The sequence below is a fragment of the Lynx rufus genome, unplaced genomic scaffold (assembly GCF_022079265.1).
Source record: "Lynx rufus isolate CCGP_SWC_20201006 ecotype Redwood Valley unplaced genomic scaffold, mLynRuf1.p SCAF_11, whole genome shotgun sequence".
Lineage (NCBI taxonomy): Eukaryota > Metazoa > Chordata > Mammalia > Carnivora > Felidae > Lynx > Lynx rufus.
The window spans coordinates 38,493,969-38,510,345 of record NW_025814825.1 but is presented as its reverse complement, the minus strand read 5'-3'; the positions used below and the strand labels follow the sequence as shown (position 1 = coordinate 38,510,345).

The window sequence follows — 16,377 nt, the reverse complement described above, 5'->3', positions numbered from 1 at the left end:
CTTTAATTCTTAAACCAGCATACTTTCTACTGTCCTGACATATGAATATATCTACAAAGAAAAGGGGAAAATGAAAAACAAAAAAGAGAAAGGAGGGGTGCCTGGGTGCCTCCGTTGGTTAAGCATCCAACTCTAGATTTCAGCTCAGATCATGATTTCATGGTCGTGAGATGGAGCCCCACGTCGGGTTTCACACTGGGTGTGGAGCTTGCTTGAGATTCTCTCTCTCCCCGCCTCTCTCCGCCCCTCCCGTGCTTGCTCTCAAAAAAAAAAAAAAAAAAAAAAAAGAGAGAGAGAAAGGAAAGCAGATAATATCTGACAGACTGCCTGCAAGGACCTCCTATATTAACCTGACAGACTGCATGAGAAGAGCTCCTATTACCTTTGCCTTTAACAATTAGAAAACAGTAAACTAAGTAAAGAGAAAGCCCAACAGCAGCCATAAGGGCAAGGAACTAAAGGCAGAATAGAAGAATTTGTATGAAATGATTAACTTAAAGTGTGCATGTAAGCTGTCCCTAAAGACCTTCATTTCCCAGTATAATAAATAAATTGCATAAATGCTTTTATTAAATTAGTTGACTGAATCACGACTTACCACTCAGGGAATGGAAAGGGATAAAGATTAAAAAAGAGCCAATACAGTGTCATCTCAAAAGAAAACAAAGAAAAGGAATGTAAATTAAAACGTTCAAAATCTACTTCCACGCCTAAGAAAATAGTGGAGAAAAATCATCACAAAACTCCCTACAGAGGAATAATCAACACGCAGACTTGAAGCACAAGTCTGGTCAAACTAATCTAAATGCCTTCTTTTATGGATTGACAGACCTGATAGATTAAGGTGAAATAATATAAGTAACCTCTTAATTTTAGCAAGGTTTTAGATTTTAGGCTTACCAACTATTTATATAATCATTAATATACCAGGAAAGATAGTCTGGACCACATAAGTGTTTAAGGGGAGCATTTAACTCTGGAGAGTAGAATGTTCATCAATGTATTAAGTGTCAACACAAAGAACTATGTGTTCTTTATTTAGCAGTTGGTAAACTGGTCAGTTAATCCTAGGGTTAATTAACATTTTCATCTGATACTGGCCTGTGATATAAGAATATTAAACAGCAAGTGACAGCAAAAATACGGGTAAATACTGCACCTCAGAGAAAAAGATCACATTAAGATGAAAAGAGAAATGTGATTGGAAATGAAGGGAATTTCACATTAGGAAAGAAAAGACACCAAGAAAATGCCACACGACCTAGATTATGAGTCAGCAATGCAGCAGAGCCATTGAAGGCAGAATAATGGAGTGCCTAAAAAGAATTTCAAAAGGTAGCAGTTGTAATTAAATTTTTTTATTACAGTTGACTAAGTATTCTATAGGGATGATTTTACTTTTAAGTTCTCAGTGATTTTAATTAAGCAAACTAGGGGATCAAATGATTGTTTACTTACTCTGCCTTTCAGGCCTGTGACCCAAAAGATGCCTTTTAGAACCAGTCAATTAAGCACCTACCCCCAAGAGTAAATGGAAATAAGAAACAGAATTATAGCAAGCTTTGAAAATGAGAGAGTAGCTTATTCTGAGATGTAATGATATCTTCTATCTCCAGTTTTAGGTGGGAATCAAGTGTTTTGATAAGTGAAACATGGGGAAATTTTACATATACTCCTGAATCTGGTCTTTAAAATGTAGTTTTATTATTTCATGTGAATCACTGGTTTAAAACATGATTAAGTCAAATACAAAGGATGGAGGATGATCTATGCTTTGATTTCCCACTCTTAGTGCAGCTCTGATCTGTTATGCACTCTGTCAGACTGACAAACCTCTTCTCCATGTTCTAAGACTATGAACTTTTAAAAAGCTCTTATCCTCCAGATATACACATGATTTGCTTAAAATGATTTGGGCACTTCTTTTTTCTTGATTCTTTCCAGAGTAGCTTTGTTTTCTGAATCTAATTTTTAATTAAGGACTAAGACACAGACTTCTCATTAGAAGGGTAAGAAGACCAAAGTAGGGTGAGGAAACTTAGCAGGAAGTATTTAAACCTCAAAATCACAAATCTCAAATTCATTAATTACAAGGTTTTCATAGGAAGTGTTCAACTCTGGGCTTTATAAAGAAAAACATAAAGGATTTGAAAGAGTTCAGAGTAGAATCATGAATGAAATAAGATTTATGAAGAAAAAGTGACCAATGTGTCACTCATGTATCCAGTCAATGCACATTGAGTATTTTTTTATGAACCAGACACTATGCCAGACAGGAGAACTCTTCAAGTGGGTGGGTAGAGGAATCCTAGTTATTCTATAGTACTGCTTATGAGAGTACCTATATCAGGATGGTACACAGATTTCAATTTCCATGCTAAATTCTGATCAATTGGCAATGGTCAAGTCAAAAGTCACAAAAAAGAGTGCCGTAACTGATTAGCACTGTTTGTCATGGATAATGGGGGGGAGCAACAGTACAAATTACATAGGTGTCATTACTGTCTCATTATAATGAATATTAATTTTCTAAGAGTCACATAAATAATAGTACCCTGAATTTGTAAAGCACCTTTCTAAACATTTTTACACGTTACCTTAGGTTATGCTCAAAAAATTCTCCAGGGTAAATTAGGCATTAGTTTTGCTTTGTTGGAAACTGGCGCACAGAAAGGTGTAAGAGACATGCCCATGGCAACACAGCTAATGTTAATGGCAAAAACCCTATTACAGCCCAAATTCCCTTATTCCTAAATAATCTGCCTTTGATCTTTAAAAATTAGAACAGAATGGTGTCCACATATATTCCCTATTTCTAACAAGGAAAAGAGAAGAGGAAACTGGCTTAAACTGTTGTACAGATATAAGTTAGACCTAAGGAAGAATTTTTTGACATTGAAAGCTGCTAACTATTGGAACAAATAACTAAGAAACGAGTGCTGACGAAAATGTGGAGAAACAGGAACCCTCGGGCACTGCTGGTGGGAATGCAAGCTGGTGCAGTCACTAAGCAAAACAGTGTGGAGGTTTCTCAAAACATAAAAAACAGAACTACCATATGATCCAGTAATCGCATAACTGGGTATTTATCCAAAGAATACAAAAATACTAATTTGAAAGGACAAATGTGCCCCATGTTTATCATAGCATTATTTACAATAGCCAAATTATGGAAGCAGCCCAAATGCCCACTGATAGATGAACAGATAAAGAAGAGGTGATACACATACACACACACACACACACACACACACACACACACACACACACTGGAATATTATACAGACATTAAAAAAGAATGAAATCTTGCCATTTGCCATTTGCAACAACATGGATAGAGCTAGGGAGTGTAATGCTAAGCAATATGATTATGAAATGCTAAGCATAAAAAAATATGATTTTTCACTCATGTGGAATTTAAGAAACAAATGAACAAAGGAAAAAACCAAGACAAACCAAAAAACTCCTAACTATAGAGAACTATAGAGAACAAACTGATGGTTACTGGAGGGGAGGTGGGTGGGAGGGATGTAAAATAGGTGATGCAGGTTAAGAGTACACATATCTTGATGAGCACTGAGTAATGTATAGAATTGTTGAATGACTATATTGTACACCTGAAACTAATTTAACACTGTATATTAACTATACGGGAATTTTTTAAAGGTCTTCCAAATTGAAGTGAGAAGAGAAACAACTGCTGAAAAAATTATTTTCTTCTTTACTCAAGGTAGATATCCTCACTAGACTAAGTCTTAAGTAGAGGAACAAAATTTTGCCGTCTTTCTAATTCTCCCAAGTAGGAGCATAATGCATAATTTATACAGGGCAGGTGCTTAGTGAATGTCAAATGTTGTTTTTGGAGTGTTACAGCAAAGTTAAAATAAAAAAAGTAGTGACAAAAAATGTGCACTGAGATCTGTGCTAGACTCATAATATTACTACTATTACTAAAAACAGCAGCAGCTAACATATATCACATACTTATTACAGACCTATAGAAACAGGACAGAGTGCATTTCTATAGGTTCTGAAGATGACTAAGCATCTTCTGTGGATTATCTCACTTCATGTCCATTTTATGGATGAGGAAACAGAGGCCTCCAGAGAATAAGTAATCTGCTCAAGGTCACACAGCCAGTAAATTGTAGAGCTTATGGGTAGACGTAGGCAGTCTGATTCCAGAATCTATTATGTTATCCACCAAGCTGTACTGATCCCTCCCCCCTCCAGTGGAAAAAGGTCTGGAGCAAAAATATCTGTTCTGTTGAATACCTAAACAGTACTTTTCATTTCCAGAGAGAAAAAGTCTTTAAGTGAGAAGTCTTGGGCTCCATGCAGGCAGGTACAAGAATATCTGCTTAATGCATAAAGAAGTCAGAAAGAGATATATCAGGAATTTTCCATATGCGTTTTCTCAGATATGAAGAATGGGAGAGCTCTGAAGCATAATAAAGGAAGAATCTTCTATAATCTGTACAGCCTCAGCACCAATGGATGAGAGGAACTTATCACAGTGAGTCTCTATTCACAAATCAAGGCCTTCTTTCAAAAAGTTAAGTAACAGGGTACTCAGCCAATAGTCTCATTTTTAACTGCATCACTGAAATGTCCTCTGTATAAGGGGACATTTAAAACAAACACTTCAAATGAAGCTACATGCTAATGTGCTTACAGAAAAACAGAGGGGAATACTCAAGATGACATCTGTGCAAGACTATTGCTGCAGTACCTGTGGAAATACAGGTAATATTACATGCGTAGGGTAGGGAAACATAATACACTGCAAAAAGAGCCACATCTTCCCTTATAGATACCACTGTTATTACCCTCTTGCGATTTTCTGAGATAATTGTGGTTATCACAGAGAAAACACTTTCCTCAGAGATAACCATTAATAAAGGGTTAAGGACATTGCACATTCTGCTTTACTCTAGTTCTGTTATTGCTGTGTATAAAAACTATCTATAGTCCGTAAAAGGCCCTTGAGTGAACATGCATTGGAAAAATCAAAACTGCCTCATTATAATCATTACGGTTTCAAAAAATTAGTTGGGTTCAACTCTGAAACTCTAGCACCTGCCATGACACACTCTGTCACTGGTTATCTGGCCAGTGCAGCTGAGAGTCCGCAAGCCGCCTGCTATCACCAAAGCAGAGTGGACAGGAAGTATTAATGGCCTTGTTAGACCGGCAATAAACAAGGAGTTTGAAACTTCAATTCGTTTAATGGAAAAATGAAGTTACTTTTTGGTAAGTGGAATTTTCAGAATAAATTGCCTTCACAGATCCCACAGATCGTGGGCTAAGGCAATGAGACTGTTTAAAGCCTGGAAGGTTGATAAAAAGTACTTAAGTGTAAAGCCAGAATCCCAGGCCTTTACATTTAAGTCAACAGCCTGTAAGGAGGGAAGAGAGAAATTTTAACCTCAACTCCAAACTACAGGGAAAGAAAAACCCTGCTGTGGATCAGTGGAAATATTTTCTAAGAACTCGTAGGTACTGCAAAATAATCAGAAGATAGGTTAATCCATATGTACTCTAAGGGAGCCACTCAGAGCTGCCTTTAAAGGAAAAAATACCTCCTACAGTTATCATCATCCGTGTCAGTCGATGGCTTTTCCTTAATTTGTCTTCTACCTACAATCTAAACCATTAGATAATATCATGGCAATCAAGGTCCAATAAAACCACAGCAAACGTTTTCTGTCTGAAAGACTACTATGTCTTTACAGGAAAAGTTTGCTCAGAGTTTGGAGCAACAACTAGAGCGAAAGCCATGGATGATGAGCTGAGAAGACCGAACCTATCTCTTAGAAAACCACAGTAGAAACATGGATTAGGATGCCTGGTGTATGGAACAGGAAGAGAAATCCTGAAATGTCTCCACCCTAAATATAAGGCATGAAAACAATTTTAATACACTTGGGAGGCTTCCAGGAAATGGAAATGACAAAAGGGAAAGGGCTCCATTCCTTTTTTTTTTTTTTTTTTTTTTTACCACATGTCTTATAGTGAGCTCTAGAGAACTAGAGAAGAACACCATCACTTCAACTCACCTCGGGCCTCCTGCAGTTTCTTGAGCTCTGCTTCCCTTTCTGTTTTGCTCTGTTTACTTCGAACCCCAAGGGCACTGATGACTAACCTTCTGGCTAGGGCTGCTGAAGTCTCAGGACGCTCCTTTGCTGGCTGGAGGAACTCTGAATGGGAGAAACAGAGGGGGCAGGAGGAAGTAAGGAAGAGAAGGCACTCTAGTGCCAAGTGATTTAACTCCATAATTAACATATAAAATAGACTAACAAGGGCTGCATCAGCAGTAATTAATATGGGCCAATAGATGATCATCAGAGGAAACTAAAATGGCAAAGCACAAACAATCCTGGCTTCATTATCTGTATTAATACAATTTCTACAGTGACTCAAACAGCTCAACAGTGAGGTAAACCAGATAAGGATGTGAACAACAACAAAAAAACGGTTGCTGCGTTGCTTGGCCAGATCTCCCACTCTCTCCAACTGGCTACTCAAATGCCATATTTCCAACATAACCTTTTCTATTTTCTCTTTAAGAACATACTACCTTAAACACTAAAAAATAAAAGTGATAGGTCTTTAGAATTCTAGATGAGGAGTAAGTGCTGGAGAAAATAATAATACACTACCAACAAGAAAAGCCCCTGAGATTATAGGCTCACCGGCATAAGCTCTAGCTTTGGCCTTGGCTGCTCTTGTGGCCTGTGACAATGGCCTGATTTTCACCATGGTATGTTTACTACCCAGAGCATCACGAGCTGCAAAGAAGAATACATGTAAGGAAGTAGACGACATGAAGAAGAGTGATACAAAGGAAAAAGGAAAATTGAAGGCTAGTTCTCAGAAAGTTATTTCCTAGATGTCTAGATGTTATGCCTTTTTTTTCCCCCCCACGGCAAGCTTTAGAAAATCCATTAATAAGTCGGCAAGTGATTATTTTAGATCAGGGATCAGCAAACTATGGTTTTGCGACCAAATCCATCCAACCACCTATTTTTGTAACATTTTACTGAAACAGAGCCATTCCTATTCATTTGAATACTGTTTAGGGATGCTTTCTTATTACAACAGAATTAAGTAGTGACAGAGACCTTACACCCTAAATATTTAGTATGTGGTCCTTTAGAGAGTAAGTCTGCAGATCCCTATTCTAAGTGGTTCGGACAGGATCCAACATCTCTCATTTCTCTGAATGCTTCTGCATCACATCAATCATGAAGCTAATGATGTAATTCAAAAGGCCCCCTCATATATTCAGAAAGTAGGTATTATGTAGTGAGAGTTATTACTTCCAGGGAGAGATTTCTCACTGGAAAGGTTAAAGGGCTATTTCGAATTCATTTGTCTGAGGGAAAAACATCACAAAAATTTTAAGATTCAGTCACACTGGTTTCTTAAATTTCTACTTACAGTCTGCTTATGTACTATCCGAACTGACCATTATACAGCATGTAACCTTGGAAGGAGCTGGCTCTCATTCCAAACACCACTGGATTAAGGTGAAAAGGAAGAGAGGGAGCACATGGGTACCAAAGCACTATGCCTCAAAAACCTGTTTCTGCCATTCACCTATAACCGGCTGAATAAAATGCCAGTTGGCTACAATACAAGGGAAATAAGAACAAGTAGCAGGAGAAAAGGGACAATGAGAAAAGACTACCACAATCCACTGGGCGAATACCTGTAATTGGACTGGAGAATACTCCTAGGGCGTGTGTATCATCCACCCATTTAATATCAAATCCTTTCTTTCTGCAACAAAAGAACACAATTTTATTTCTTAAAATAAAATTTACTTTTATGAAACAGCTTTCAAATAGAGTCTCATAAAGCATTTCATGATGAGATAAACACTCAACGAGCACAGGTGGAATGGGGATAATGACACAAAAAACAGCTTGGAGGACAGAAGAAGCCACTGAATTTTAAAAGCAATAATACCATCATAAAGAACTACCTGGGAGTATTTTATGTTCCCAGCCATTTTATAGACATCAACTAATTAATCCTCACATGTCCCTTGGGGAGGTAAAGTATTTATCGCACTATTTACAAGAGATGTTCTTGTGGGCACAGAACAAGAAGAGGTGAAAAGAGAAAGTAGAGGAGGGGTAGAAGAATACTGGAAGAGGAGGGAGGCAGGGAAGGTCACCTGGATTTAATGCAAATGTAGACTGACGGAGAGACAGAGAGGGAGAGGGAAACAGGTCATTCAAAGCAAGAAACAAACAAAAAACCCCAAAGACAAAAAAAAGTAAGTAATAGAGAAAAAAAGACAACTCTAATCAGAGAGGCTGACTAATCTTTCTAGTTGTAAAAGAAAGTACGAAGGGGAAAAAAGGAAAAAATTGTGGCAAAGTCAGAAAAATTCAGGATAAAAGAAATCAAGCTCAGAGAAACGTCAGACAGGATTAGACACAATCAAAAGAAAGACCACGAAGTACTAAAAAACACCTTTATTTTGGAGCAGAGCTATTAGTGTGCATAATGACTATCAAAATGATGACATTATTTTTCTCAGCTAGGAACTTAAAACGGCTCATAGGTTCAACGGTTCTACAGAAAGGGTACAGGGTTAAGGGTCAGATGCATAAGGACTCAGGGTTCTGCCATGTTGAGACCTTGGGCAGATTTAACTTCTCTTGAAGCTAGGTCTGCTCATCTGTAGAATGGGCATAGTACCTTCCAGTTATTGTAAAAATGGAAATGAGATCATCTATGACAAGACAAAGAGCACGGTGTTGAGCACTTACGGGCATTTAATAAATGAATGTTGCTCATTATTTTTTATGACTAATAGCAATATTCATCAGGAATATTATTAATATTGATAAAGATAGTGACTAAAATACAAAGTTGATTCAGGTATTTGACTCTCAAGACGTTATTATAGGCTTTTGTACCATGACCTTGACTTTATTTTTATAAAGCACTATAAAGAAAGGAAAAAGACAACAGCTAAAATATCTTCCTTCAGATGAGAAAAAAAATTCCTTTGAGGAAAAAAGGAATGAAGGAGGCTTCAAGGTTAGTTAGAGAATTTCCCGAATGTAAGGGTAAGTTTGACCATGGCATAAAATGACCACAGGGGTTGGAGACTAAAAAAGTTCAATAGCAGAAGAGTCTATATAATAATAGTTTACAAAAAGGTTAGAAAAAGACCTTAGATGGGTTCTGGAGAGCCTTTTAGACTGGAATTTTATAATCCTTTAAAATGCTTCTCCTCTTTTGGGACTGTTTTTAGGTTTGAGAGAAAAATGGACTTGCAGGTAAGATTAGGAAGAAATATAGCAAAGGGAAATTAATAATTCATAAGAATTAACTAGCCTTCAGGAAATTCTAGACCTCAACAAAACTAATCCTTGGTTTTAAAAATCATCATTACTAATAACAATCTAAGGTAGTTCTAATTTGGGATTTAATCTCACTGACTGCTTTTTAAAATCTATTAGGCACTTTATGTGCAACAGGCCCTGATACAGGGTCTTAATATAATGTTAATGAATTAGACTGAGCAAACCTATAAATTTAGCGTACGGTGTACAGGAAGATTAAATGTCCTCCATGATCCAGTCACCCCCTTATTTCTTTTAGTTATAGAACTGATACCCGCCCCCCATTCAAATTTAGGTGAGGTACATGGCTGCTAGCTAGTTCTATCTGTTCTAGAACTTTGTAAAAAAAAATAGGGTTCTTGTTTTTGTACACAGAATTTCACTGAATACAATCATACTCATTTGTATTGTCTGTGGCTGCTTTTGTGCAATGATGGCAGAGTTGCCTAAAATATTTCCTATCTGACCCTTTAAGAAAAAGTGGGGAGCTAAACCCTAACTGATACAGAATCTTAAAAATTCAAGATACATATGAATTGAGTATTTTTTCAGAGAGAAAGAGAGAGAGAGCATGAGCACGCATGAGTAGGAGAGGGGCAGAGGGAGGAGAGAGAATCTTAAGCAGGCTCCATACCCAGTGCGGTACCGGACATGGGACTCGATCTCACAACTACAAGATTATGACCTGAGCCGAGATCAAGAGTCGGACACTTAATGGACTGAGCCACCCAGGCGCCCCAAATTTTAAATTTAAATTAATTTTAAATTCAATTAAAAATGAACTCAGTCCGTTGTCCGATGCTACAAATTTAAAAATTGTAGCATCGGACAACGGACTGAGTTCATTTTTAATTCTCAGGATTAGAATGTTAAAGTATAATCCTTGTTGGTATTGACTTCTTCAAGATCGTAAAGATCTTTTTCTTAATAACTTTCTTTCTGGATTGTTTCTTTACCCCTGAAACTTATTTTCTTCTTATAAGCTAAAGATACAGAGGTACACTTCTGATTCTTTTACCTTGTCCTATATATGTATAAACTATATACATAACTAGAGTTAGTGCAACTGTTTTCAAACCCACTTATATCAGTTTTTATTTATATTTTCACTACATAATTTAATAAAATTTAAACAACGAAATATGAGTGTCAAAAAGAAGAATTGTTGTGTCTATAAAAACTTAACTGAATGCTTTGGAAGACTAGAGAATGGTGAAGTCACTAAAAAAATCAAAGAACAATGACCAATTATGCTTGGGCAAACAGCTATAAAAGACAAACATTTTAACCTATAAGGAATATGCACTCAGATGACTCTAAAGGTACATTAAAGTTCTTGTTCTACTTCAGTTGATATGTTATGAAATAACATTTAGGAACTCTTTTATCAATAGACCAATAACTTAAAAGAAATAAAAGGCTTTGGCACCACATCAAAGACTGGCAAGTGTTTATATGTGTTGTTAAAATAAACTAGTTGAGACATATAACAATCATTTCTTACCATTCTCCACTTGACTATTTCTATCTCAGTGGTCAGAATAACCTCAAATCAATAATTTAATTTATAGTGCTGCTGAATTGTTAGGGCCCTTGGTGCTTAGAAGAAGAAAATGCATATCCTTTCAGGAGAAATCCTCTTCTTCTACTGTAGACTCCAATTCCCATAAATAAAATTCCAAGGAAAAGAGTTGGCTCACAGTAAGAAAAGTAACTAAGCCTCCAAAAAAGCCAAGGCACTACAAGTAAGAATTTGCAGAAGCAGAACTAAAAAGACGTCAGGTAAAGGAATTACCAGACACAGACCACAGAAGGTTTATGTTTAATATACTTGAAGAGGGGCGCCTGGGTGGCGCAGTCGGTTAAGCGTCCGACTTCAGCCAGGTCACGATCTCGCGGTCCGTGAGTTCGAGCCCCGCGTCGGGCTCTGGGCTGATGGCTCAGAGCCTGGAGCCTGTTTCCGACTCTGTGACTCCCTCTCTCTCTGCCCCTCCCCCGTTCATGCTCTGTCTCTCTCTGTCCCAAAAATAAATAAACGTTGAAAAAAAAAAAAAAATTAAAAAAAAAAATATACTTGAAGAAATTTTTTTAAATCTTGAAAATATTTTAGAATAAAAGAAACTAAAAAATGACCATGCAGATTTTAAAGAGAAATGGATAATTTTGAAAAAAAGAAAAACATAAAATGAAATTTAAACATTCAATGGACAGAATTAACAGAAAATTAAACACAGCTAAAGAAAAAATTAGTGAACTGGAAATAAGAGCTAAAGAAACTACTTAGAATATAACAAACATGGAAAACATAAAGGAGGTAACATGAGGATTAAATGAGAAGGTCGAATATATATTTTCTTGGCATCTTAGAGAAAGTAAAAGAGAGACTGGCACAGAGGCCATTATCTCTATCTGAAGAGATAATGTGGGTGTTCCCCAAAACCAATGAAAAATACTTACTGATTTAAGAAGCTCAAATAATCTCAAGAATTAAAAACAAAAGAAACAAAAGAACAAAAAAACCAACCCAACCAAACAAAAAAGCAAAGCCCCATCACACTACAACGCACAATACCAAAGACAAAGAGAAATCCCTAAGAGCATCCAAAGAGAAAAGACAGATTACATTCAGAAGCAACAGTTGTGAACTTTTAGCTGGCTTCTTATTCTCCACAGAGAAAGACGGGAAACAGTAGAATAAATCTACACATTCCTGAGAGAAAAATGACTGTCAACCTAGATTTCTACACCTAGCAAAAATGTCTGAAAAATGAAGTTGAAACAATGCCATTAAAAGACAACAAAAAATCCAACTGAGTTTGTTAACAGCAATTTGTTACTAAATTAAATACTAAGGAAATATGTTCCATGCAGGAAGAAAAATATTTCAGATGGAAGATATACGAGATGCAAGACGTATAAAGAACACAGAACGTGGATAAATCTGAATGCTAAATATATAAAATAATAACATCAAATGGAGTTTAAAAATAAAATTAAGAGAACAGTCACAATAGCATATTAGTTGGGAGTGGCGAAAAGGGAGGAAATAGAATTGGGAAATGGAGTTAAAAGCTCTTATCATGTTTGGAAAGAGTGTAAAAATATTAACTTTAGCCATTGATAAGTTAAGCATGCATTTTGTAATTTCTAAAGTAACCACCAAAGAATAGAAACAAAGTATCATTTCCAAACAAAACAGAATGAGAAAAAAATACCTCATCAATCCAAAAGAAGGCAAGAAAGAAGAAAAAAAGATGAAACAAGTAAACACAAAAAAAGATGGCAGGCATACATCCAAATATATCAATAGTTATATTAAACATAAATGGACTAAATGCACCATGAAGACATTCAGAAGTCATCACTGAGGACATTCTTAAAAGCTAACATGGGGTCTAGAACGACTTTGGCATTTTTAAAGAACTCAGAAGACTGGCTTGATACAGAAGATTTCTAACCAACTTGGTAAAGACAATAAACAAAACTGATATTAAAGTAAACAACAAGTAATGCAAACTAAAGAGATGATTTTTCAGAAGACATTTTAAGAAAACTTCATCCCACCTTCCCAAACATGCCCAACCATTTGCATGTACTTACTGATAACTGCAGAAAACCCGCAGGAGGTCTTCAGTACGAAATTCTTGGGGGAAGTCATAAATTTCTATGACATGTGGAAATTCACAATCACTGAGGTCAATATCAGAAACTTCATGGTTGTAATAATCAAATCTAGGTTCCTGGATGCTTTCTCTATTCTTCATAGTCCCTGATAACTAGGGAAGAAGCAGCATATAAGTAGCTGTTACATCAAGCTAGAACATTATAAAATATACTATCATATATAAATACTCCTCCTTGTCTCCATATTCCAATTCTTTAACCTTTAGCACTGTCTCTGCACTAATGCTGTTCACGAATACAATAATGGCCAGGGGTCTATCATCCAGTTTATATTAACGTGTGGAATATTTTAAAAGATGCTGAAATTCCAACAAAGATAGGCAATACATGAAGCTTCACTTGCATCTATCAACCAGAGTGTGAGAAAATGTAGAATGATTAATGTGGTGAGTTACAAATGGTACATCTTGGAAAACGAATTTCAGAAAATAGCTGAAGAGATGAATTAATAACATTTGTTTTATCTGGGCTTATTGATCAGGCTCATCTCATAGTTTCTTTTATGAAAGTGAACAAAACAGAAATTTAAAAAAATGAAAACATTTTGTTAGTCCACCTTTTGCTGAATGGAGCCTACAAAGGAAATTTGTTAAGACAAATGTTAAGTGGTAGAATTATAGGGTCTCTAGCACGATGGCTACCTACAGGAATTCCCACATAGCAGATTAGTACAAAAATTTAACAGTAATGGAAAATACTTAAAATTCTACTATCCCATAAGAAAACCGAAGGCTATTATCTACTGCACACCAGAGGCAGAAGGGAAGGGGGGAAAATGTAAAGTGGCAGCAAAGCTGTAACAGTCATTTTATCATTCACCTGTTACAAAAACCTAGTTGCTAGTACTGACCACTCAAAGCCTTCAGACCTGAGGGTGTCTTCTCTCTGTTAATCAAAAGTCCAACTAGATCCCTTCAAAGCCTTTCCTTCATTTATACTGTGCCTCACTGCCCATCAAATGAGGAAATGAGAACTTGCAATGCCAAGGACACCTCTCCTTTCCTTGCAGAAATGAAAAAAGACTCAAGAATTTTATTTGGGAGGGAGGAGAGACAGAAGGTGACTTAGGTAAAATCAACAAAAATATTGATTGTTGTGCCTCTAGTTCCTTTTCTCCATGAAGCTTTAGTTTCATCTAAAAAAACAAAACAAAACAAAACAAAAAACAAAAAAACCAAAAAACTAGGAATAACAGCAGCACCTATACCTCACAGATAGGTGTGTGGATCAAATGAGATGATTTGTAAGTGCTCAGCACACTAAGCATAATACTTATATGATACCTAAGTATTCAATGAATTCAACCTACTTATGCAAATTTTAACTAAGTGCTGAATCTATTACACGATAAGCACCATGTTATTTCCACTCTGTTTAGGATACAGGAAGCAAGAAGAGAATATTCCTTCCACCATAACAATGAGAAAAGATTAAGTGATCTATAAAATCATAACTATTCTTGAATTCACCAGACAGCTGAGTATGCAAGACAACCAAAAATACCCAGAAAGCCACAGAGTAACAAGTTCCTCCAAAGAAAAACAGGACACAGAAACCATTTTTGCCTCTGGTACGGCATGGACAGAAGTGGGCACCAAGAAATCAGCTGAACTTAAAAATCTTAAAAGCCTAAAGTGGGCTGGTCTATCATTTTAAAATAACTCAGAGCCCCAGACACCAGGAAGGTCTGCAAACATTTCCAAGTGCATCCTTATGCCAGTGCCACACTGTCTTGATTACTGTAGTTTTATAATAGGTCTTTGAAATCAGAAAGTTTGAGTGTTCCTATTTTGTCCTTCCTTTTCAAAATCATTTTGGCTATTCTGGGTCCCTTGGATTTCCATTTAAATTTGAAGATCAGCTTGTCAATTTCTGCCAAAAGAAAGAAAAAAAAAAAAGGACAGCTGGGATTTGTTGAATATGTAGGTCAATTTGAGAAGTACCTCAACAATATTAAGAAAAGATGAATATGGGATACTTTCCATTTATTCAGACCTTCCAACAGCGTTTTGTAGTTTTTGGAATACATGTTTTATATACTTCTTTTGTTAAATTTATTTTTAAATAGTATTTAAATGCAGTTAAAAATGGAATTTTCTTAGTTTCATTTTTGGATTTCTGGCATTGACTTTTTGAGTTACTTAGCAAAAAACAAAACCACTGCATGGCTGTGCATTTATAAACTGGGGCTATATAATGCGTTGTGAGAGGTAAATAATGCATGACTACAAAACACCTAGGAATTATAAATTCTAAGAAATGATTACAAAGAGGAAGGAAAAGAGGCAAGATGGCAAGAACATCTGATTATGGTCCTTTGCTCTAACCTAGTCAGCAAAATTGAACTATATACTTATATCCCATTTCTGAGGTAACTATTAACTGTTTTGGCTTCTGGGACTGGTTAAATGCAAAGTGTTAGTAATAGCAAAACATACGATTCTTATTCTGTATTTTGTAATAATAGATCTAAAGCCTACAAGTTATATACTCCTGACTAGTTTTTCCTATCAGACACCGCTGTTATCAGGGATTCCTGACTTTGCCAAAGAGGAGGAAGAACTTAATTTCATTTCCCCATGGTACTGACACTGGTGAGATCTACTGGTAACACATATTTTGAGGGGGTATGGTGGTCGGTAGGAGGCCATAATGTTAACAGCACTTTCTTTCTTGAGTATCTCAGCAAAACAGGATAGGGAGACTTGACAGAGTACAAGAGAGAGGAATATGTTTCAACGAAGGGAAGGAAACGTCTAAGGGAGAACAATATGGAATGAAATGAGGATCAGAGCAAGACTGTGAAGGGAAGTGAGGGGATTAGACAAGGCGATATAGACAGCTTTAAGGAAAGGCTCTAAAATTTCATGCATGAATTATGTAGATACATCCGCAGAAGACCCACACTGTCCAACACAGTAGCTGCCAGCCACACGTAGCCACTGAGTGCTTGAAAACTGTGGCTACTCCAAATTGGATGGGTTTTATGTATAAAATATACACCAAATTTCAAAGACTTAATACAAAAAAAGTAAAATATCCCATTAATAATTTCTTATATTGATGACGTGTTGACATGATATTCCTGATTAAAAATACATTATTAATTTCAACTCTTTCTTTTTACTTTTCTGCATGTGACTACTAGAAAATTTTTAATTATAGTAAGGTTCATATTTATAGCTTACGTCATATTTCTATTATAGACAAGTGAAACATTTACTCTAAGAGTCACGTGTACTGAAGCAATACCAACTATACTGTCAATGTGAAGCCTTCATATTGTAAAACCTGCATATATATTTTTTTTCTTTTTGATGGCTAT

At 36.2% G+C, this 16,377-nt stretch overlaps 1 protein-coding gene across 4 annotated transcripts in view; it reads right to left on the bottom strand.

Moving 5' to 3' along the window:
• R3HCC1L (R3H domain and coiled-coil containing 1 like) overlaps nucleotides 1-16,377 on the bottom strand; it is a 94,490-nt gene that overhangs the window by 2,860 nt on the left and 75,253 nt on the right. For all 4 annotated transcript variants that reach the window (XM_047073261.1, XM_047073258.1, XM_047073259.1 and 1 more), the window contains 4 exons: nucleotides 12,969-13,144; nucleotides 7,715-7,785; nucleotides 6,696-6,791; nucleotides 6,060-6,200 (listed from right to left, as the gene is read on the bottom strand). In XM_047073261.1, coding sequence (XP_046929217.1) covers nucleotides 6,060-6,200; nucleotides 6,696-6,791; nucleotides 7,715-7,785; nucleotides 12,969-13,144 — 484 coding nt within the window. The remainder of the gene's footprint in view (nucleotides 1-6,059; nucleotides 6,201-6,695; nucleotides 6,792-7,714; nucleotides 7,786-12,968; nucleotides 13,145-16,377) is intronic.